The sequence below is a fragment of the Hesperophylax consimilis genome, chromosome 11, assembly GCF_061612785.1.
Source record: "Hesperophylax consimilis isolate HC1 chromosome 11, BYU_Hcon_1.0, whole genome shotgun sequence".
Lineage (NCBI taxonomy): Eukaryota > Metazoa > Arthropoda > Insecta > Trichoptera > Limnephilidae > Hesperophylax > Hesperophylax consimilis.
In genome coordinates, this window is record NC_142846.1 from 32,720,058 (window position 1) to 32,744,798 (window position 24,741).

The 24,741-nt window shown below is 34.5% G+C and overlaps 1 protein-coding gene across 3 annotated transcripts in view; it reads right to left on the minus strand.

Moving 5' to 3' along the window:
* The window catches only part of Tomosyn (syntaxin-binding protein tomosyn), a 671,040-nt gene that overhangs the window by 42,060 nt on the left and 604,239 nt on the right, over window positions 1–24,741 (minus strand). For all 3 annotated transcript variants that reach the window (XM_089637452.1, XM_089637451.1, XM_089637450.1), the window contains exons 8-13: window positions 4,067–4,221; window positions 2,740–2,903; window positions 1,880–2,010; window positions 1,320–1,399; window positions 1,016–1,182; window positions 638–748 (exon numbers count right to left, since the gene is read on the minus strand). In XM_089637452.1, the coding sequence (XP_089493578.1) occupies window positions 638–748; window positions 1,016–1,182; window positions 1,320–1,399; window positions 1,880–2,010; window positions 2,740–2,903; window positions 4,067–4,221 (808 nt within the window). The remainder of the gene's footprint in view (window positions 1–637; window positions 749–1,015; window positions 1,183–1,319; window positions 1,400–1,879; window positions 2,011–2,739; window positions 2,904–4,066; window positions 4,222–24,741) is intronic.

The window sequence follows — 24,741 nt, forward strand, 5'->3', positions numbered from 1 at the left end:
ACATTTAGTGACTTTTCAGGGTTGCCTGGTTTCATCGGGTGAGGTGTGTTCAGGTCTTGGCGGTGGATACGCGGCGGGCCAGATCGGGAAAAACCGGCTCGGGGAGACCCTTGGAACTCTCCATCTGGTCTCTCTCGACCACTTGTCTTGCATCGCAGGGGGAGTTGGATTCATATGTCCGTCACCCCTGGAAACAATGACCCCTAGATTCCGAACACCCCTCATTCATTTTTCTTTCCCAGAACTTTCTCTCCTTCCTTTCCTTAAAAAGACCCTCCACATAGCATACCCAAAGATGACAGGAAGTTAAAAATACAAATATCTTCCCTGAGGGAAGATATTTTCCTCAGGTTTTCCTGTGTATGATTATTGTAAAAAAAAAAAAAAACATTATGTAGGTAATATTTACTGATTAGATTTTTGTATGCCAGTTAAGGGATGGTGTAGTTAGACTGGCCTTAGGCCCGGTTTAACTATATTTACGCAGTGGTTATAAATTAAATTTTCACTATTCCACCCCTTACTCCTTACACGCTGCAAAATATTTACACCATGTTTATGAGTAATAGAAAATAAGTATTATTTAAAAAAAACTCATTCACAAAAATGGAATAAAATAAGATGATATAGAACTTACTTTCTTTTCCAGGTCTTGTGAAACAGAATGCCGGTGCGACGGAACAAATTCACAGTCCGGAGACGTTTCAGTGTCTTCCGGGACATCACAATTCAAAGGGATTTCTAATACCTGAAATTAAACATTAATAAATCGTTAGAGAATTTCAAATAATATCACATACAAACGTGGATTTGTTTATAAAGGATTAAAAATGTTTAGGCTGCACAACATAATTTGAATGGGACCTACGCTACCAAGTAGAAGATTCTTTATTTCTAATCTTTTTTAAATATTTGACATGACTGCAGTTATTGAACATGATTATTTATTTGTAGATAGTAATTTGGGTAGGAAGTAGGAACTTAAACAAATCAGATTGAGTAGGTAGGTACTCACATGAGTTTCGCTAGATGATTCTGTTTTTCTAAATTTAAAAAATATAACATGGCCGCCGGCGCCCGCTACCGCCATTTTTCTGGATTCTGGACATAAGGAGATCAGCTGGATGGATAAGGGATCTTCTTCCGTTCCGTCCACTGATCTTGAGCGGGGTTTTTCAAATACTGTAATAAAAACTAAATTGTTAGAAAGTAATTACATAGGCACCACAACTTTATTTTTTTGGAACAATAAACTGTTGTGGCAGAGCAGAAGACAAAAAGGAGAGGAAAAATGGTTACGGTACGTTTTTTGGTCTTACCTTTAGCTGTTTTTAATTTATATAATATCTGTAGTGTGCCTGCACTTGCATCCCAAAATTTTATACTTCCATCTGCATGTCTGTAAAAAAAATTGTATTATCTATGAAGCATTGAAATACTTTTCGTCAAGAATATACCCTACCTAATTAAACAACTTAGCAGAAAAAATCTGGCAACATTGCCATTACAAAATTCGATATTTTACACAGGAGAACAGTAGGGACCCATAATATATTATATTCCAATGAACGTCAGAAGAAATTACTCTGTGATTATATTCCATGTTTGAATGAAGATATTTTTACAAAAAAGAATTATTCAAATTGTGAAAAGTAAGTACCAACCTAGATAGGTATTAACCTAGATAGTTAGGGTGAAAGCCAATATAAAGAATTAAAAAAAAAAACCTAGATAGTTAATTAATAAGTAACTTCAAAAAATTATTTCAGTTTCAAATTAAGAATTTTTTAAAATAAAATTATTAAAAATGGGAAAAGTAGTACCTACCCAGCTAGTAAATTTAAAATGCCTATAAAAGCATCAAGAATAGAGTACTTACCCGGTTAAGATAATTTCATTATAAGAACAAGAGGCTGGTGACCATTCTCCCCCGTTGACCGGCCATTCCCTTTCACTAAATCCAACTCGCTTTTGGCTACATTGTCTACCGACAGAATAAAAGGCAGGTATCTGGAAAAAGGGAATTCACTTATTAGAAATTAGAATAATAAACAAACGAATTGTTTTACGCACTTTTGTATTCATGGATATTTGTTATCTCAAAAATAACATAACATTACGAACGTGTTATACGGAAATTAAATAAAAATTAAACCGTAAATTTTACAGTTTACTCCAATGTATTGAATATATTGGCTTATTTTCAAATTTGCTTATAAGACACAAATGAGCCTTTTTTATAAGCACCCGAAAATGAAATGAAAAAAAATTGAAGATAAGGTATAAAAATTAAAACATTTTAGGAAATCTTTTTTAAAATTGTGAAAATCGATAAACATTTTGTCATATCTAATTTTATGATAGTTAGCTAAAATTATGTTTCAAAGCACCATAACTCATGGCGGTTATTTACGTAGCAAGCTGAACATAGTTGCGTTGTCAAAGAAATTTCAGGCAGGTAACTCGGTGCAAAATTCTTGAAACCAGTCCCAGAGAGATAGCAGTTACTTTTAGTAATTACAATCGTCTAACATTGATTTACAAACGTCAATTACTGAGCACAAAAACAAAAAAAGGCCACCATTACCAATGAAAAAATATTTCAAGTAAATGTTTGGGTGTTTCTTTAGATATTAATTTCATTAGACCCATTTCACCAGTGTGTCCTTCCGGTGCCCTTCGTCAGTGTGTCAAAATGTCAAGTAAAATATTTCGTCGAAAGAATGGTAGGTACGATACCAAATCGGAAGGGCAGTCAGCGAAGTAGGAGCAGCAGGTTACAGGCGACTCGTGCAGGTCCATAGGATAGGGGTTCTCGAAGCACGGATATCCCGGCGTCTGCAGGTCGATCACCACCAGGTCGTTCTGCAGCAGCACCACTATCGCGTAAGGGTCCTGCATGTCTGCAATACGTAACATATGAAATCAGAAGGGCAATCGGTGCAGCAGGTTATGGCCGTCTCGTGCAGGTCTTGGCCTGGGCGTCAATCACTACCAGGTCGTTGTCTAGCATCACCACTATCGCTTACGTCCTGCTTGTCTGCAAAAACCAGGGTATCAAATCTTGGTAGGGATTCTTTTTAGCGAGGCTCCAATTTATCTCCGATGTTGCACATAGCCTTCCATCCGAGCGAAACCAAAATAAATTTCCACTTAAAAATAGGAAATGAAAAGAATAAATCAAATGCTGAACAGATTTCTAAATTAGGGTTTTTTTCCTGAAAAGTCAACTGCTTTCCACTAATTATTTACGGCAATACTGAAGTTACTGAAACTTGAAATCAGTAAATGGCGTCTTTCTACTCCCTTTAAGATCTGGGAACAATCGTAAGATTGATAATTTTTTTTAAATCAATAAAAAAGGTTATCATTATTATCAGTGGGTTACTAAATTCGTGAGGCTAAAGTCGTTAGGCTAGAAACTCGATCTTATTAACTAACTAGTTTGAAACTCATTGGTTACAAACTAACTCCCATTCCAGAACACGTTACCTAGTAGGTTAAAATAAGTGATGATTTAAAGAGTTGCTATTGGTAAACAGGAAACCCTAGCCTCATAATAAGGTTACAACGTGGACCCACTCACGCTCGATAATTTATTATAAATTAACTCTAAACAGAAGGCATCAAGATAAATTTTTATATTCCTGAAGATCAAGGTACTGATCACATATGTTCCATCCGTCCTCCGAATTTAAGATTCATTTTCAAAATTGGAAGTGTTTGTTTGGAGAATTCAGACTGTCCCCATTGATGTATAATAATGAGAAGAGACACGAAGCGAAAGAAATGGTTCCATGTTTTTACCTCCAATTGATCAAATTTGACCTCCAACCCTTCCAATGCTCTAAAGCCGAACAAAAGGAAAGTGGCAAATAAAGTCTCCGCGCACTGCTACTCACGTAACAAGAGTGCAACACGTTTCGACGAGATATTAGTATGCAATAGCGCTTCTATGAGTATCCCATGATTTTTAACAGGTCTTGCAGAGTGAAATGAAAACTTAAAAATAGAAAGAGTTAATAACAAGTGTGTGAGAAAGTAATGGCATCAAGTCCCATCTTACCTCCAGACCAGGGGCTATCACACAGCGTGATGAAGTCCACGACGTTATGCTCCATCTCCAGCACGGTGATAGCCTTGCCGTTGATGACGGTGATGCTGGGAGTTCTGCCCGCCTTGTCGAACGGCAGGCCGCCGGAGAATATCACGTACGATTCCCTAAGAGAAGAGGGACGATTAGAAGAAAAACACAGGAAATACAAGGGAAAATAGCGCAAACCTTTGAGGCTGTCTCATAAATTAGGAACGATAAAAACAAAAACAAAAAAACAGAAAGATCTCCCTAAAGTAGCTAGTGGAAAAGGTGAACAAAAACCTATAAATACGCATGAAAACCGAAAATAATGAAAGAATAATATCTTTTGGGGCGCATAGGGGGTGAAACCGATTCTTGATTAGCGCTTCGTGGCAAGACGGAACGATGCTCTTGCACGGGACGACTATTCATTCGGCCAGCCTCGCGGCTCGTAGGCTCTTTCCGCCCGGCAGCCAAAACTCTGTGCGGTATATTTGCTTCTATTCTCACTAAAATTGCCAACGGATCTATTCTAAACGATGATGAATTTTTGATTTGTAATTATATTTCTATATGTATATTTTAATAATAATCTTTATAAGTTTATGTAAATATTCTCCGAAAGTTCTTCAAGGATTGCTTTGAAATTTTTAAAACATTTCCTTCAAATACGCGCGTGTTATTAAATAACCCATGTTATATATATATATATATGTATGTCACCTGTGAGGCGTAAAAACATGGTTTTTTGAAAAAAAAACAACGCCATCTGTAGGACGTAAAAACAAAATGCGCTATTGTTTCTCTATCTGCACCGACAGACTGAGCCACAGCAACACGTGGCGGTATATGTAGCTAGTAATAAAATAATTGTTTGACTATCAAAAATATTGACTGGTTTCCTTTCGTTTTCACTTCCTAAATAAAAATCAATATCGATGTTTCACATAGACCAGGCATCCCCTGACGGCTATATTTTTTTAATAACAGCCATCTTGTAGTTATGTATTTACTCTTTTAAACGCCAAGGTGTACATTGGGTCACATTGGGCCACATAAGGCCACATTGGGTATATAAAATGGATACATTGGGTAATAAAGAACAAAATGAATTAATCAATAAATTAATTAATTAAATTAGATTTTTGTAATTATTGTACCTATTTGTATATTAACTGAGTTTTTATAACTGGATTGTTCTCACGCAAGTGAGATCCTCTGTAAAAACCCGGTATAAATGAATAAAAAATGGTTTATAATTACGTAAAACTAAAAATAAATAAATTATAATAATCTAAAATTTTCAGAGCTAATATCGATGGCCTAGCGCACACGTGGTAAGTGCATTTTGAAAATTCATTTTATAAGAATACTGCAGGTTAACTAAGAGCAAACTTTCATTTATGATTACTGATGTACTTAACTATTATGTACATCGAATGTTTGTAAAAGCCCGTATGGGCGTAGAATATACATAAATATATAGATAAAAATAATGTAAATATTCGCTTTTTATCCATTCTAGAAGAGTAATGTAAATTTTCGACGAAACATCCATTTACAAAGTAAGTAGGTAATCTTAATAAATGCTTTACAAAACACGTAATTGTTTTTACTTAAAACTGCACTAACATATGTGCGCTAGACCATCGATTTTTTGACATGAAAAAATTGTTAAGGTTCGTTTTAAACACCGAATTTTTCGTATTAAAAATGTTTATATCATTTGGGTATTCGTTTGCAAATCTATGTAGGCGAGAAATTGGCTAGTTAACTTAATAATTTGAAATAGGTCCTTATACCTAGTGTGTCGAGTATGTACTCTTATATTGACTCTTATATTACTAAGAAATTTTTCATAAATATCTAACTAGTTACCCCCTTCCTCTAATCCAGTTATGTTTGTCTTCTTTTAATTTTTTTCTGAATACCAAACAAGAGTCCCAACTGCTCTCATGCATCTGAAGCCAGTGAGACTATGGCATCCCCAATTAATAATAATAATAATAATAATAATTGGATAATTTGTATAGCGCCGTTTTTGTGAAAAATCACCTCAAGGGCGCTGTACAATTTATTTCCTAGGATCTACATTTGTTATTTAGACCAACTGTGCCAGCACGAGGTTCGTCATCCGTTCAGGCATGTGTCTGCCGCCAATATAGCGCTGACATGTATCTGCTGCCAATAAAGAGCGCTGACACAACATCCTCACATAGACAACAAACCTTGGCAGCACCGCTGTGACGCTCGACGAAGACAGAAGATGGAGACTCTGCTGCAAGAGTCCTAGGTAGCGAAGGAACTGTACCAGCTGCTGCAGGGAGAGAGACTACCCCGTCCACCAACTGTGCCAGCACGAGGCTCGTTATCCGTTCAGGCATGTGTCCGCCGCTAATATAGCGCTGACATGTGTCTGCTGCCAATAAAGAGCGCCGACACAATATCCTCACATAGATAACAGACCTTGGCAGCACCGCTGTGCAAAATCACCTCATCCTAGTTTACCTTAGTCTCTCCAGTCACCTCCCAGCCTTTCATGCCACCTAGTGCATCCTCTCGACCCTTTCAGACTCCTTCCTGGCTCCAATACGTTCTTTCTATTGTCGTGATCCGACGATTTCACACCTCTGTCTCAGACTCTTAGGGCTCGCTTATCGCAGGCTATCATAAGCAAAATCTTGAACCAAAGTCAAAGTGAAGTTTATGAGTGTCATCTGTAACAAAATACATAAACAAAAACAGAAAATAAAAAATAAAAACAAAGACAAAAACTTTAAACAAAATATGGCTTATCTGTCCTCCATGCAGACATCCTCGGTTGAAAAGGTCCCGTAAATCCCAACACCACTTGACACTTGAGTCAGGTATAAAATCTTCGACTGCATTGAGAAATCTTCGTTCTAGCTTCACTTTTAAAAATTAATCGGTTTAAAATGCTATAATAATTGCAAATTCCGGCTAAACGGTAGAAGTTACGCACATTTCGTGAAATAAGAAGGTAAGCACTATATAAAACACGGATGCTGAACAATTTTCAGCGATCTCTTAGCAAGGGAAACCTTCTGAAAGGATCAAACAAACCGGAGCGGTTAAAACACGTCCGCAACGAATGAGTGGACAACTATGTCAAAGTTTTAAAATGTATGTCAAATAGCAGCCAGAAAAAACTACACGTAATATGCAGTCGTCTTATGTCATAATACTAATAATCATTTATAACACTGCCGCTAAAACATTCTGAAAAGTTCCCAATTATCATACGTGTACATACCTGTCCAAGAAACGCTCCCAAAAACCATCGATGAAATCGCCTAGGTGTATTTTTAACCGAATTTGGAAAAGCGTAGACGCCATTTTTCCAAATTAGGGTATATTGTGAGGCTGAAGGTAGTGGGGAGGGGAAAGAGATGGGGAAAAGGAAGGTGGGGAAGTACCTTGTGATGGACTCGCCCTGGGATAAATTTTTTTTATTGTTGATTTATTATGGTGGGAAAGAAATTTTCAGTTGGTCTCACGACATAGGAGATTACCAGATGTTGGACAACTGATTTTAAAACAAGTGTTTAGATTTATTAGGGTAGAGAAAAAAAAATAGGAACATGCACTGTATCGGCAGAGACCTCCGTGATGGTGGTTGATAATAGTAAGCCGAGCTAAAATGCTGGTGGGCCAACACGCCGCTGGACTGGGGGTAGTCAAGTTTCATCCTTTGAACAAAGAATTAGACTTTACTGGAGAAGTAACAATTTATTTGTTTTGAAACGATTTAAAATTAATGTGACAGGTTCTAGGGCCATAATTGATGTGTTCCTTTAGTGCATTTCTGTCTTTTGAAAACAAAAAGCATTCAGAATTCAAAAGAACATAAATTAGAAATCGCATATGGTGATTTGGGGGGTTGGTTTGAGAAGGGGGAGTCTGGATTTGAAAGCGCGGGGAGACGGTCAAGGCAGTCAGCGTTGAAAGTCGGAAGAAGCAAGTCGATAGTCGTGGTTAAGGAGCGCGGGCGGGTAGTCAGTTTTTGGGAGTCTGGATTTGAAAGCGCGGGGAGACGGTCAAGACAGTCAGCGTTGAAGGTCGGAAGAAGCAAGTCGATAGTCGTGGTTAAGGAGCGCGGGCGGGTAGTCAGTTTTTGGGAGTCTGGATTTGAAAGCGCGGGGAGACGGTCGGGACAGTTAGCGTTGAAGATCGGAAGGAGGAAGTCGATAGTCGTGGTTAATGAGACGGTCGAGACAGTTAGCGTTGAAGGTCGGAAGAAGCAAGTCGATAGTCGGTGGTTAGAAAAAGCGGTTCAAGATAGTCAGTTTGAAAACGTTGGGAGGCGGGAAATAAAGTCAAGGGGGTCAGAGTTTCAAGGTCTGGGAGACGGTCAGGAATAATCAGGATCGGTCAGCGTTTTAAGATAGTCGAGTTAGTAAAAACTAAGAAGCGCGTCAACAAGAATTAATCGTCGGGACGCGAACACGGCTAAAATCATTTAGTGTAGAAGGTGCGGTTTTCTAACAGCATGAGTTTTTTCTGCATGTGACTGTGTTTGTTTTTTTTATAATTATTTGGATTGTTGACACTAAGATGTATCGGTAAGTCTATTATAATCTAATTATTAACACTTATTTCCTTAATGTAAACCGAATAATCCAATTGTATTTTGAAGTAAGGGTATTTAACTTGAGCACTATAGGTCCGGACCTGTTAGCAAGGGAGGCCATAAATCACCTAATGCGTTGAAGTGACCGGGTCTTGGCGATTACAAAAGGACTAAGAGCGGTTACCCTGAAGCCGCTTAAGATCATTCAACAATAGACATTGTTTATGAGCTAGACAATTTTGTTTTCTGCAATTTAAGATGATTTAATAATTCTCCAGTAATAATATTTAACGATTAGGTTATACGGAATTCATAAAATATATTTAATTAAATATAACTTATTCAAACATCACTCTTTTCATTCATTTTGAATCGGGATAACGCAGCGGATTACAGCTAGCCGCCGGGAGAATTCATCTGTCTGGCATTCCTATTCTATGAAGTGAGATTTTCATTTTTCATAAGTTTGACGGGGACGGAGTGTACGAATTTTCCGTAGGCTGTCCTATCTTACCAAAGCGACAAAAGCGAAGGGAACGAAATTTGTAATTTGGCTTGCCTAATAGGGACTCTTGTGTTAGCAAAGTCGATAACCCTGGATACCGATATAACGTCTATTTTAGTATAGCAGCGCCGGCTTTTTCCCCTGCTATTGGTGTGGTTGAGTTATTCCCGTAAAAGCACCGGTTTCTGTCGAAGGTGTTGGCGGACCAGCCTTAGATAGTCACCCGGAATAGACCCCTGTTTCGAGTATTTTCAGCTGGTGAGAGGACGCTTTCACTGAGTTCAGATCGAAGGGAACGAAAATTGCTAATGGGCTTTCCTACTTGAGTTAGCTGGTAGACGAAGGAACAAAGCGGATAAGGGCTATGCTATTCTTGGCTGGCGTGTGAGGAGGATTTTCTCGCTGACAGAACGAAGGGATCGTGACGAATATGAAGTTGTTTCGGCGCTTTCTGACGTCCTTCCTGTCAAATTCAATAAGTACTTACCCCACTATAGGAGGAGAAGTCATCCAGAATTAGGTTGGAAATTGACTCCGACTGAAACCGTTTGAGCTGACGGAGATCGGATGATTTCAGATTCACGACCTGATGATTCCAGTATCCCTGATCCTTAGCGCCGGAAGTCGAGGATATCAATTTCTACCATTCTTTGATATTTGAAGCGAACGGAGGGTAACAAACGATAGAGCGAATGACCATGACTTTGAAGTGGGGTAAAATCTCCCGTCTAGGAAACATTCGTTATGTCGGATGGACGCCCTCATCCAAATTAAATATTGACATGACTATTTTGAGTGTGGACGAAAGACTTGAAGTATGTCCTGTATTGTACATATGATAAATATGTGTCATTACCTCTACTGGAACGAGAAGCTGTATAGACTGGAGCCAGGAGCTATTTGGAGTAGCGTGACTGCAGAGGCGAAGTCGAACAAACTGAAGCTGAATTCATCATTATCCTTACGAGCGTAAACCAGAGGGGTGTTCACGGGACTCCCGAACTCCTGACGTTGCTGATGCAAACCACTTCAGTATATGTTTATGTTTGAGGTTAGTAGAGTGGACTCCTAATTTTCGGCATGCTGGCGAAGCTCAACTCATCATCGATTTGGGGGAGGTTGACGCGACCTAAACCTCGCGCTACCCACGTGGCCCAAATGGTTCCTGACACCAGGCTATCATGCCACCGGACCAGAGCAGCTCCTTGTACCTAACGGTATAAGATGAATCTCCATCATTCATCATCAACATCAACATCAACAGTTACCACCAAGGACCCACATTCCACCTTCATCACCCTCCGGCAGGAGGCAAAACATGTCATTATCTCATCTGTCGCTGAGCGATATTCAATTCATTTCTGGAGGTGTTGGGATTGGACCATCAACTTGGCTGCTCTCGAGCTGGTCACGTTGATGGGTGGGATTTGGACGGAGACCAATCGAAAGCAACACATGTTTTGTCTCTAGCTATTCCCGAAAATACCTACTCATAGAAATAACTCACAAAACTAACAATCCATAGTCAAATCATTAACTTAGAATCTTGTGCATCTTGAATTGAATTGTCTATAGTGAATTTTATGTACTTAATTTGTAATTAATTGTCTCATTATATTAGCACATTATCAACTGCAGCAACCGGAAACGTTTGGGCGAGCAAACAAGGTAGGAAAAGGTAGTTAAAATCAGGGTAGTCGGTCATTGTCTTATTTTCAAACCATACAGAATGTAACACGCCTCATCTAAAAAGAACCAAAGTTACCACAACCAATTAACAGGATCCTTCAATGAATTAATCCCTGTCGAAACAAAAAAATTGACACAACGTGACATATTAATTCGTTAAGATTGAAGGGTTGATAAACCGCGGGAAGTTGCAAATCAAACGAGCAAAATGTTAATCCGTTAACGAGAACGTTGAGGGAGGGGGAAAACATTACAACCTGGATATTCAGATCTGGTCATATTAATTTATACACCGAAATTGGATAGATTGAACATAGGATCATGTGCCAGCAAGCATATTTCAGAAAAAAGATATTCTTGATTAAGGCGGTTTTATGTATGTTATTTAAATGTTTAAAGAAAAAACTATATTTTCCCCATCAATTTTCGCATAATTCGCGGCTCGGTTACATAGCACGGTCATTGTATGATCCGGTTATGTGGGCAGACTACGTAACTTGTTTTGTCAAAAAAAATAATCATAACTGTTTTCGAAAAGTTTCATTAATATTTTCGGTGCAGCTGTATTCGGCAAAGGTACAGAAGATGTCTGAAAAGCATTACTACAGATCTGGTAGCTGCAGAAAAAAGAAAACTGGAATGACAAGAATAATTAAGACGCCAGAATTTGTCCGATGATTAAAGGGAGCAATGAAGAGGACAAACGGGAGTCAAATACCCAGAAGGCAGAAACTGACTGATGAACACATCTTTCATTTACCAAAACAATCTGACAAATCGTAGAGCTCATATGATTAATGACCCGATAGCTACCAAAGTTGAACATACGTTAAGACGAGACAACTTCCTAAAATAAAGCCAGAATATGCAACGCGCGAACCTGGTGTATTGGACAGACCTGTGGTTAAATTTGCCCTATCAAAAATCTAAAATAAAGTGGTAATCTTAACGACATAAGTGATGAACTCGTGTAAAAACAATATTATAGCGTAATGGACGACCTACGGTCGACTTTGCTCTGGCAGGCCTAGAAAAAATCGATCTTTCCGTGGGGTTTATTTTAATTATTTCTGATGAACGTATTACTAAAATCTCAAAAGTTTCTAGAGGGATCGTTGATGAACTGTCTGTAAGTGACGTTAAAAATGTCGATGGTCAATGAAGAATCGTAAAGTTGAGAGGCTCTGTTGATTGGCGCCTTGTGGAGTGTAAAACAGTACATGGGATCTCTCGGGCGAGTATATTTGCTAGGCAGATGTAAGTTTTCTTAATCAATATGAGTGGACTAAGGACGGGTTGATTAACAGAATTTGAACAATTCATCAAATTTCAAAGTTAATTTTCAAGTTCAAATATTTTCACTTTTTTAATTATCGCAAAAAAATTAGACCGCCGTCTTACCAGCCAGTGGCAACTTCGTCGGCTATGTCATAATGACGTTGTAGCCTGTCGGAACGGTTTAATTTAATTCACATTTTTAGTACTATGATCAGAATCAGAAAAATAAACTTTAAATCTTCTACATATTTTTAACGGTATCCTTAGTTTGTGAAAATACCCTATCGTATAGATATTTATAACAATTTTGCGAGATAATTTGTGTATTATTTTGATGGGCCATTTTTGAGACTATTATAACATAATACAAACGCTTTTCTATTTTTGTTTCCGTATTCAACACCAAACTTTTTAAGAATAATTGACACTGTGGCCCAAGTCGGGTTGTCAGCAAAACGGCCTTTTGGTTATTCTGTCAAGGATTTGTTTGACGGGGTATAAAGGAGAATAGGGAGTCAGGTACCGGAAAGTCATATTGTTAAACTATCAAAGTTAAGCGACCGGAAGAAGTCCAATTCCGGAAGCACCATTTATTTAATCGAGCTCTCTCCGTCGGCATAAAATCTGGATTTAGAAAATGTTTTGTCGCTTTGCTTAGACCGATAAAAAAGGGAAATTAAAGGCTTCACACGTAAAGGATTATTTTGATAGAATGATAAAAATAATACGATCTGTGATAATTTGAAGGAATGTTAGAAAATTACACAAGTTAGTATAAATCAGAAATCTGTTGGTCGGTAGCAGCAAAAGCTCTCTGTGAAAAACGGTTTTGGCATCATTAAATATGCAAGTTTTTTTCTGTACATCTTATTTTATAGATTAATGCAACTATTTTCAGCTAGAAATGTCAATTCCATTATGCACCTTTTAAATATACAAGTATAAATAAAGTAACAATAGATAGGTACGTCATAATATTGCTTGTTCCTTATTTTTTTCGCAAGAAAAACATCTGTTTGCGCTCGTCTGAACTAAAAGCGAGATTTTATTTAGGAGAAAACAAAGAAACAGAGAGTAATATACAAAAGGGTACAATGAATTCGCTTGTAGCCGATACTATTTCTCGTAGATTTAGCACTTGAGCACTTATGAAGCACTTATGAGCACCCATTTATTTATTGAACATCAACGGTGTAAATATACCATACACCATAATTCATGTCACAGAACAGCAATTAACTGTGGCATTTGATCATAAAATGACGACAGAAAGTAGAAAATTAATACTAGAAGGAGATACAAGTATATAAGTATACAAGTATATAAGTATATATAATATTATCAACAAGTTTAGTATGAGTAGACTTCCGTTATATTAGCAATGAATTAGAAGATATGATAGTAAAGCCTTCTTGCACCTAGCTTCTCTGCAGTTAAACATACCCGCTACATCTGCGAAACTATTACTAACTTCATGTAATCTAGGTACAAGCGGGTGTTTGAAATGCTCAGTCTTAGAATTGTTACAATTAAACAGGGTTTTAGAACGAGTGGCTCTAATGGGTACATGAAATTCAATGAGGTTAATTAAAACAAGGCTGTCTACACTGCCATTTACAATTTTGAACATAAATATTAAGTCGGATAGGATATAATTCTTCGATATGAGAGTTTAAATAAATAATTTTTTTTCATTAAGTAATTATAGTTTGTACTTTCAATGAGAATACCGAGTTTAAGTACCAATTAAGAACTTACGAGTTCATTATGATTTTTTTAGCCAAGATCCATAGAACTTCAGAGATAAAAAGACAAAACATCACAAGGGATACATTATGTCATTAGGGCATATCCGAGGGCGACAACAACAATACAGGAATTGGCACGCGACGGATTTTGAAGTGCCGCGTGATCAAGTCAGTGTCATCGAGCAACGACAGTTTGAAAATGGCGGTGATTGTAGCTGATACTCGTTGTTACTGCAGTTTGTATGTTATTTTACCATAAGCAGATTAAATTAAACAGTATTTAAAAAGAGTGAATACCGCACAATAGTCCCAACTGCTACAAACTGTCGTGAGCCAGTGAGACTTTGGCATGCCGAATTGGGATATGTTGTGAGGCTGAAGGTAGTGGGAAGCGAAAGAAGATGGGGAAGACGAAGGTGTGAGAGTATCTAGCTATTCAGACTGGTCACCAAATACGGCTAAAGCCATTTAAATTAACGTAACAATTCTGAATGGTGGTCTTACACCAGGGTGATACTGAGAATATCTTCCACTCTGGAACGTGCTGAAGTATACTATATATTATTAATTTAACAAAATTTTCATTGATTTGAACACGTGACCTTCGGATTGCTAGTCGAGAGCCATAATTAGACTACAACAGTGAAGTTTACTTCCTTCCAGCACTTACTAATTCAGACCTGTAGCTACTCTAGTCGCCTTGGATATACACACGTAATATAAAACATTATGTATGAAAAAATGTACGTAGGTAGACTCAAAAGTATTACACGTAACACTAATGTTTTATTCCATAGTTTTCAAAAAGAAAAAAGAGTGTTGAAATTCGAACGTAGCCGGATAGTAACTACTAGAACCTAATAAAAATATTACGACTTATGCGTCTGCCATACCGGAGTGGAAAACGTATATTATAATATCTGTAAATGGTCTATGCTACCACACTCTACGTTTTACGCAAGGACGTTATTCTATTCTTCCTGTACGTGGTATACATTATACGTTTATTTCTCTCGTATCACTATGCAGAGTAAGGCTACCCAGGGTGACTTTCAGACTCCGTATCGCAATATAAATTAACCCATAAATATACAATGTCAGCGACATTATGGGTTTCTGGTCGAATAAAATCACCGGAATTGGAAACCATATTTCTTGGTAATAGTTGCTTTATTCCCAAAGGCCATTCCCTTATAACTCCAAGGGCTAGTCTTGTTTTATGAAAGCATCAAGTGAAAAATCGGACACAGTTAAAATGTCAAGAAAAAGACAGTGGAATTTGGAACTACGATACATCAGTCGGTCATTCAAGTGACAATGTGATAAGACAATTCAAAACTACGGCGTGACGCGATTAGCTTTGTAGTCAGTGGAGAGAATCTAAGGAAGAAAAATCGTTAAATCACCTGGAAAGTTAAAAGGAACGACAGCGCTGCATTTTTAACACAACACTTAAATTTGGATTTGAGGTCAAAATACCCAACCAGAATGATCAATATTTTTTAATCAAGAGATATAGCAAATATCTAGTACAGATAAGTACAACTTTTATTTGTGTTTATAAATTAAAAAATTAGAAGAAACTTTGTTAATTATTTGTGAGTTAATGATAATTATTAAAAAAATATTTAACTGGATTTACTACATAAATATGATGAAATAAAAAATAAAATAATAAAAATGGTGAAAAAAAGCATTTATTTAAATTAAAAAAAACGACGATTTGAGTTGGAGCACAAATTTGTCGCATATAAAATAAAATATCTACAAAAAAAACCTTTCATTTTAAAATGTTTAAGTTTTAAATTTATTGTTCTTTATAAATCAGAGTTGATGGGGTAAGATTATTTTTTTAATAGTTACAATTAAATCGCAAAAAATGCCGAAATTTCCTCTAAAATCATGTAAAATTGAATACTTTTATTTATTTATTTCATTTAAACGACCATGGGGCTTTTACATGCAACATGACCTATAAATCATAATTTTAAAAACATATAAATAAAATAGCACATATCCGTACTAGAAATTTGGGAACTTTGGCCTCAAATTCAAATTCAAAGTATTGTATGAAAAAGGCCGCGCAGGTGTTCCTCTTAACGGTGGCTGCACGAAATATTAAAATTATTAGTGGCCAGGTACGCAAGAACCATTAAGCTATTTACGGACATTGTAGAACATAAAGTTCGAATACCAACTTATGTGAGAGAATGCGTGGTTTTTTTTAATTTAATTAAAATGTCACAGTATAGCAAGTTTCCATCTACATTTATTACTCCAAATAAGCTCAGAAATCGTTTAATTAATTCTATTATTGAAATTTTATTTTTATTTGTTTATTGGAGAAAATAATAATAAACTAGAGAGTAAAAAAATTAAATTGGAGAACTCGCCTGCAATCTAACTGTCCGTTATCATGACGTATCTATCCAATACGTCATAATAACCGGTTATAAACCAGATTAGAAGAGAATTATGTCAGATCTGGTTGTAAAACGCAGAGTCATTGATAACTTAATTGACAGCCCTGCCATCGTCGCCACTATAAAATTCCACGTACCGACCAAGAACACAAGACAAAATGTAACATTCTTCTGTAATACATATACAACCAAATATCAGACACACTCACTAGCCAATAGGATGCTTGATATAGGCAAACAGTTTGAGGGTACGATTGATATATTTAATGACACCATTTATAGAGCTAAGCGTAATCTATACCACCACTTTGTTGAATACCACAAATTATAGTAGCGTTGTTAATGCAGTTTTAGTTATTTGTCATATATTTAGTATTGTTCTATTTTATTTTATGTTACTGTTACGTTTTACTAACATTATGAGTATTTGATTATATAGTGTTTTTTAAATTATTTTCTAAAGGTTCTATTCATAAAAGACAATATAATTGTTAAATTTCTATCTAGAATAATTGATTCGACAGAAGTCGGCGGTGGGAGGTAATTTGTAATTTGGTCGTCATCTATCTTTAAGGGCCATTATCTTAGGGAGCTGGTTCAGTGGTTAGGAAGACGAATCATGAATTATTAGGTCCCTGGGCAATCGAGCCGTAAATGTAATTGTAATTACTGGGACAATGCTAAATGTAAATGACAGTAAACTTTGTCAAAGTAAACAAAAATGGTGGACGCTGCGATCGTTTAAATGGTTTTAAATGGCAATACCAAGATGGTTTAAATGAAAAATTATGAAACTTAAAAAAAAAAATTGTGAATATTTTTCACATCAATATCAAACGGTGTTTAAAAATTAGTGGGAATTGTTCTAAAGTGATGACCCTACATCAAATTCCATAAACTGTTTCTAATATTTTTAGTATTTTTAAAATGACCCTATTTATTGAAAAACAAGTCATTTTTTAGAAGCTATTGATGTGGAATAAGTGCGTACTTTTAGCATTAAAAAAAAATTGAGTTTTTATTTTTTCCTTCCAAGTCTAACCTATCAGATTCGAAAGTCAAACATAACCTCACTTTTTAATCAACAATTTTTTTTTATACTTATGAAAACTTTAAGATCCATTTAGTAAAAATTCTTGAATTTGTTGACAAAGAGTTGATTCAAATAACAAAATTCGAAAATGGGGTATGCTATTTCCGTGCATATTATAATACAATGATAACAATATCATAATCATGAATATATATAATTAATTTAATAATTTCTGACACTAGTAATTCGCTTAACCGTCGTTTAACTGGCGTAGTGTAGGATAAATAATTGTAACAAATTATTATTCCCTTAAAATATCCATACAAAATGAAAAAAAATTCCCGAGTAAGAATAAATGTCGCCGACGGGAATTGAAGTAGCAGCCTTATGATTGCCGATTAGCTGACACTGATCTAACCACTAAGCTACGTCGGGTTGTTCCAAACAGGCCAAATAATTCAATATGTAAAAGTATTTTTCATACAAGAATTATTATTGCTTATTATATTTTTTCCACCTGAAAACTACCAGCTTTATTTTTGTAGGAAAGAATTTGTTAATGCTAAATACTCCACTAGATGGCGTCGAGATATATTATGTCCAGATTTAGACATATTTTGACTTATTATTTTTTTAATGATAAAAAAATGTTCAATGCGGATTGATTTCCTGTCGGCAACATTTGTATCGGGATATTTAATAAAATAAAATATTATTTTTTTAAATAATAAAAATTAATTGTCTTTTTTTCTACTTTTATCATAGGGGGAACCCGTAAAACAGATTGAACAGTCTTGAAGATACCCTGTTGTGGGAAAACCCATTATATGACGAAACTGTCACGACAAGAACGAGTCGTAAAAACGACAAGCCCTCATGCGATAAATGTCACAACGACATTATTACTTATTTTTGAAGTTGTCGTTAAAATAAATACTATTTTAGAAACCATATAAAATTGTCTCTGAATTTGCATTTGAAAAGAACATTGATCTTTCAAAAAAATATTTTTTTTGATATCAAACAAGTTAAAATGTTAACAAAAAACTTACCAGGACATTTTGAAAGAATTCTATATTTACAAAACATATTAGTTTGTGTAGGTAATTAGTAATTAAACTGTCACTTCACTTTGTATGCCGTTTATACAATAAAAAAATATAAATAATTTTATAATTCGTAGTTAGCAAGTAATTGCACTTTAAATTTTTTAAAAATTTTATCCATGTAATAATGTACAAATATTTGATACAAATTGTGAAGAAAAATTATTTATCCTCCCAAAGACGAGCATTTCACATATCTACGCATTATAGAAAAAAGATTAAAAATAATTTTATAATATATGTACGCCTCGTTCAGATCTGTCCTTCATAGGCTATAATGGAATATGATGTTTGTGGCTAGTATGTCCTTCCGCGACTTGAAGGGTTAAAAGAGAAAAAAAAAACATGTAGATTTGCACAATAAGATAAAGAAATTCTTTACAATGTAAGATGGAAAACATAGTAAATAAGGAATAATAATAATGTTTGTTTTATTTTATGTTAACCTTTTGTGTTGCGATGGCAGATAGTACATTCTGTAATATAAATGATATTATGTGGTCAATAGCCAGAGGGCAGGATCTACACCATTTCAGAACAAGTTATGCTTAGTGCAAAGATCTGTAAAATAAATCTTGGACCGAGAACCCAAGTGACAGATTTCGCTGATAATAATATTCATTGTAGATATTATAATGCTAGAATATTATCCTAGCTTGAGTATATCACGATCTGCGATTGTATCACTATAAAAACACCATTAAAGTATACATCCATTATGAATATATCGGGTTACGTAAACATATCAGAATGACAAGATACTTCCGTGGCATTGTATTCACGTGTACGTCTATTAGGTTGAGTGTGAATAAGTGACGGCGCTACTATCACATAGCGATGGCATCACCCTTTAACCTTTTCTCGCAGCGAATCCTTTATCTGGTCATCCCCAGGGATCCGTGTGATTTCCACCCTTTTTCGGCAATCCATCACAGGCGAGCCTCGCCCCGGGGGTAGCCTGGTTTGTAAATTCTGGTTTATTATGCAAATGGCACTCCAAGAACCAACTGAAAGTTCAAGAAAGGGTGGATAGTAGGTAATACTGACTGGATTTATCTACTAGCAAATTTTATATTTTTAACTAATTTTTAATGTTGCTTTTGAAGTTATCGCTGCTAAAAAATATGTAAGTGGTTTTAAAATGGTAGTAACCTAACTTTTTATAATGTAGTTTTACATGTTTCAAGCACCCCTGAATTGCTTAAGTTAGAATTTCTCATTCTCTCGTATTTTCTTCGAAATTTTTTACGGCCTACTCAGAAGCATATTTACTGAGACAAACGTTAACGTATTTACTTATTTATTAATTGGTTAATAATTTTATCTTTTGATTCACGGAAGAACCATTTCTTCTCACAAGTTATTGACTAAAATTCAGTAATTCCTAAAATTAGTACATTTGATTTAATTCCTACTCGGAAAAAACATACTGAAAATATTGCTAATTTATTCAAAATCTATTCAAATTGTTTGTATTCCGGTTAAAAACGGGACTGGAGGCCTTTAACGAAAGAATTGACGGGTTTCTTAATAAACTATTATAAAACGGATGTGATATGGCGATATCGGAATACGTGTTCATAAAAATTCGAATAATTTCGCATTTCGTCATTGTGGACCAGGACAAACGCAGATGCATGAACACGTGTGCCGATATATTATGAATGTGATTTTTAATAAAACAGCAACAGTCATTTTTCTCCGTGTACATTAAATATATATTTGCTTCTTATTAAACCTATTATTTAGAATCCTACTGGCTGTGCCAATGTTATTTACATATGGAGAGTGTAGGATTTAGAATAGATTCTTCGGTTGTTGACAAGATTATTGAACTCACGATTATAGTAACAATTAATTACAATGAACAAACGTCTGGTAGATTTCTGGGCTCAAAGAGAGAATGAGTGAGTTCGTACTACTGTATATAAAGCTTTGTCTATTGCGGTCTCACTCTAACATTATAGCAATCAAGGAAACAACTTTATTATCCCACACATATAATATCGGTATACATGTTAAATTTTAACGTCTACAAACTAATTTAATATTTAAGTCCTAAGTAAACAATATACAGTTTGATTAATATTAATAGCTACTGTAATTGGTTGTTCAATGTAAATACCACTGCGGCAGTAATACAAAAACCATGAATAGTGTTATCTAGCTAAATGCTTAGTTTTTGTTAGTTTAGCGAAAAGCATTCTCTGTATTCTGAAATATCACTAATTTGCGCTACATACGTAAATATAGGATTATAATTCATGCCCGTTTAGTGTTATATTTCTTCGTTAGATAATAGGCCATAATATTTGATGTAAACGAAAACTGGCGCGTGAAAAACGAAATTATTAGCAGATATCATAACAACATGAATTACACCAAAGTAAGCATTAGAAAAATGGTTGTAGAAAAGTGGAGAATTGAATTTCGCAACCGTCTGCTAACCGGAGTGATTACTATTATAAGCCTATGGGCATCCTATAAACGTGCTGTGCTTAACTAATATTAAGGTACACGAAATATTAAAATGGTAGTATTTATTTGGGCTTTTCCGCTAGAGAACTTTAGTTACACGTACTGCCAACAAACGCCGCTGTACGTTTATATTGTAGGCAGGTAGAATAATTTATACGAAAAAAATGTAAAATACACCGAACACCACCTAAATACTATCGAAAAACTAATTTATTAAATGCTTTTGTTCAATCAATTAGTTTTACTAATTACTTTAAACTAGGGTAGACCCGTGACAAATCACCGGAGAAATAAGGAATTTGAATGAAAAATATTATAGTGGCTTAAAAACATATATTCATATAAACCAAGAAACGCTGATTTTGAATATAAGTTTTATTGTATACGTGCAAGTAGAATAATAAATCTTCATTTAAAAACGATTAAAACTGTGAGATACTCAAACGCCCTGTGATTGGTCGGCGGATACTGACAGCACTCAAGGCCTTGAGTAAGCGTTCAAAAATGGTTTGAAGGGATGAATGAATATTAGAGGGAGCGCGCTAATATTAAAAAAAAAGATAATAACTAAGCGAAAATGGTGAAAACATTTATTAAAACACGACTCGTTTGAAATAAATAAAAAAATCTCACGAAAAATGCTTTAGTTGGATTTAAAAATACACTGTGAATTTTTTGATGCCAATAACATATTAAATAACAGAACAAAACGTATTTTTAATAATTTTCGGAGCTTACTTTGCGATTTTTTTCTATCGAGGCAATTTCATATGACAAATGAAATAGATATAATCTTAAGAAATAAAATATATTTTTTTAAAATTTAAATATATTTTTTTAGAAATTAAATATATTTTTTTAGTAATTAAATATATTTATTTAGAAATTAAATATATTTTTTTTGAAATTAAATATATTTTTTAGAAATTAAATATATATTTTTTTAGAAATTAAAAACTTAAAGAGTTGACGAGAAACTTGTTATAAATAGGTAGAAATTCGGTAAGCGGGGGCTTCGAGAGCTACCTCGTAGGTTGGCTGGCCAAATTGCGCTGCGTATATTCGCATACGGGTCATTACTGCGGTTTACAAATTATTTCTAAAGAATTCGTGATTTTATTTAAATCTTGCTAAATATTTAAATTGGATTTTTAATTTTAATACCGACCCGATTGGGATTGACCTCAATGTTAACCGACACAACTGAGGTACGTGTGACGTCACGCGTACCCTGTCAGATTTTTGGCGGGCATTGAAAAAGGCAAACTTTCAAAATTAGTTTACCTACGATATTGACATTTGTAAAGACAATAAAAATGCTGGTATTTAAGTTAGATTCACAATTTACAAAGTTACTGGAATTCCTTATTGTAGGTCTTGTGAAACTGAACGTATTTATAAAATACTAGTTGTACCGCGCCACTCGTGGCTGTGCCTCAATATGTCTGTGCTGATAGAACCTCTCACAGATGATTTTTTTTTTTTTTTTTTTTTATAATATTTAATTTTTATTTAATATTAAATTTACAATTACATGTTATTACATTACATTAAGATTATTTTCTTTTTATTACAGTACATCGTGATACACCTTTTTTTAGAGCAAATGCTCGTGTTAAAAAGGCGGAGAAACGCGTGTAAATAGTAATTTAACATATTTTTTCAGAGAGTGTAATGATAATGAAAAGAATTTTTATTTTTTAATATAACAAAATAAAAATTTTATATGTAACAAAATTTTATCAAATAGAAAAGAGAAAAGGATGTAAAAGAAAGAAAGAGATAAGAATAAGAAATAAGAGAAAAGGATTTCAATATAATAATAATTGAGAGATTATATTGTCTTTTTAAGTATAAACGATTTTAATATGCTATTGATATAGTGCTTTTATTGAGCTTTTGAATTTTTTATAATTCATTTCCAATCTTAAGTTAAGAGGTAATTGGTTAAACCATTTGACACCAAAATATTTATAAAATTTTCGAAGGAAGCAAATACTTTGGGGTGTGACATATTGAATGAAAAAAACATACACTTAGTAAGACACCACTTTATTTTTGAATTAATAACAATAGTCAACCGGGTTTCGCTTGTCCCAAGCTTCATCAGGACTAAATATCAACTAAAGCAAATTAGATACAGGCACATATAAATATAGGTAAATGAAAACAATGAGTGAAAGAGATACAAAACAGATAGAAAGAGATGCAAATAGAAAATGTGGAGACAAATTATTAAGGATGATGAGGAGGGTGGGGGGGAAGGAAATAACAGTTTCAGCGGCGGAATAAATTTAATATGGGACTATCAGATAAATTAATTTGGTTATTTATTATATTTAAATTATTATTAACTGCTTTTTTTATTTCAAGGGCTTCTAGGTTGTTTAATCTAATTCCAGATCCATTTTTATGCAATATTTTAGTTCCCGAGATTTTATCGAATGAATGATTAGATTCTATTAAATGATTCGCGAATTCTGAAAAGGCATTATTGTTTAAACATCGTAAATGTTCTTTTACTCTTAAGTTGACATTCCGGGCCGTTTTTCCGATATAAAAAGCAGAACAATCATTACAATTAAGTTTATATATGCCCGAGTGGCTTAGTTTGTCGTCTTTATCTTTAGTATTAATTAAGTATTTACTTAAATTATTATTAGTGTAAAAAGCGGGTTTTATTTCAGATGGGAATTTTTTAACTTCTTCAAATTCACCTCTCTTAAAGAATATTTTACTATGGAGAAGATATGTTGACGATGTTTTTTGCATTTGGACAGGCACTGAAAGACAATTAAACTCTTTTCTTAAAATATTAAACTCCTTTCACAAACAAATTCAATTCACTGTAGAATTAGGTACAAACTTAACTTTGAATTTTCTAGACCTAACTTTAAGTATAACTAACAATAAATTTGAATTTAATATCTATCGTAAGCCCACGTATACTGATATTACAATTCACAATTCATCCAACCATCCTATATCCCATAAACATTCAGCATTTCACTCCATGATTCATAGATTGGTTACCGTTCCGTTAAATAATAATAATTTTTGCAACGAATTATCCATCATTAAACAAATCGCTTTAAACAACGGGTATGATACAAAACTAATAGACAATATTCTTAATAAAAAATTGAAACAAATAGCATCAAATAAATTCCTATTTAACAAATCTTATAACCCTAATAATATAAATATAAATCAAACATTCCAATGGCGTAGAGTTCTGTATACAAATAACTTTTCTTCTTTAAGCGTTAAAAAATTCCCATCTGAAATAAAACCCGCTTTTTACACTAATAATAATTTAAGTAAATACTTAATTAATACTAAAGATAAAGACGACAAACTAAGCCACTCGGGCATATATAAACTTAATTGTAATGATTGTTCTGCTTTTTATATCGGAAAAACGGCCCGGAATGTCAACTTAAGAGTAAAAGAACATTTACGATGTTTAAACAATAATGCCTTTTCAGAATTCGCGAATCATTTAATAGAATCTAATCATTCATTCGATAAAATCTCGGGAACTAAAATATTGCATAAAAATGGATCTGGAATTAGATTAAACAACCTAGAAGCCCTTGAAATAAAAAAGGCAGTTAATAATAATTTAAATATAATAAATAACCAAATTAATTTATCTGATAGTCCCATATTAAATTTATTCCGCCGCTGAAACTGTTATTTCCTTCCCCCCCACCCTCCTCATCATCCTTAATAATTTGTCTCCACATTTTCTATTTGCATCTCTTTCTATCTGTTTTGTATCTCTTTCACTCATTGTTTTCATTTACCTA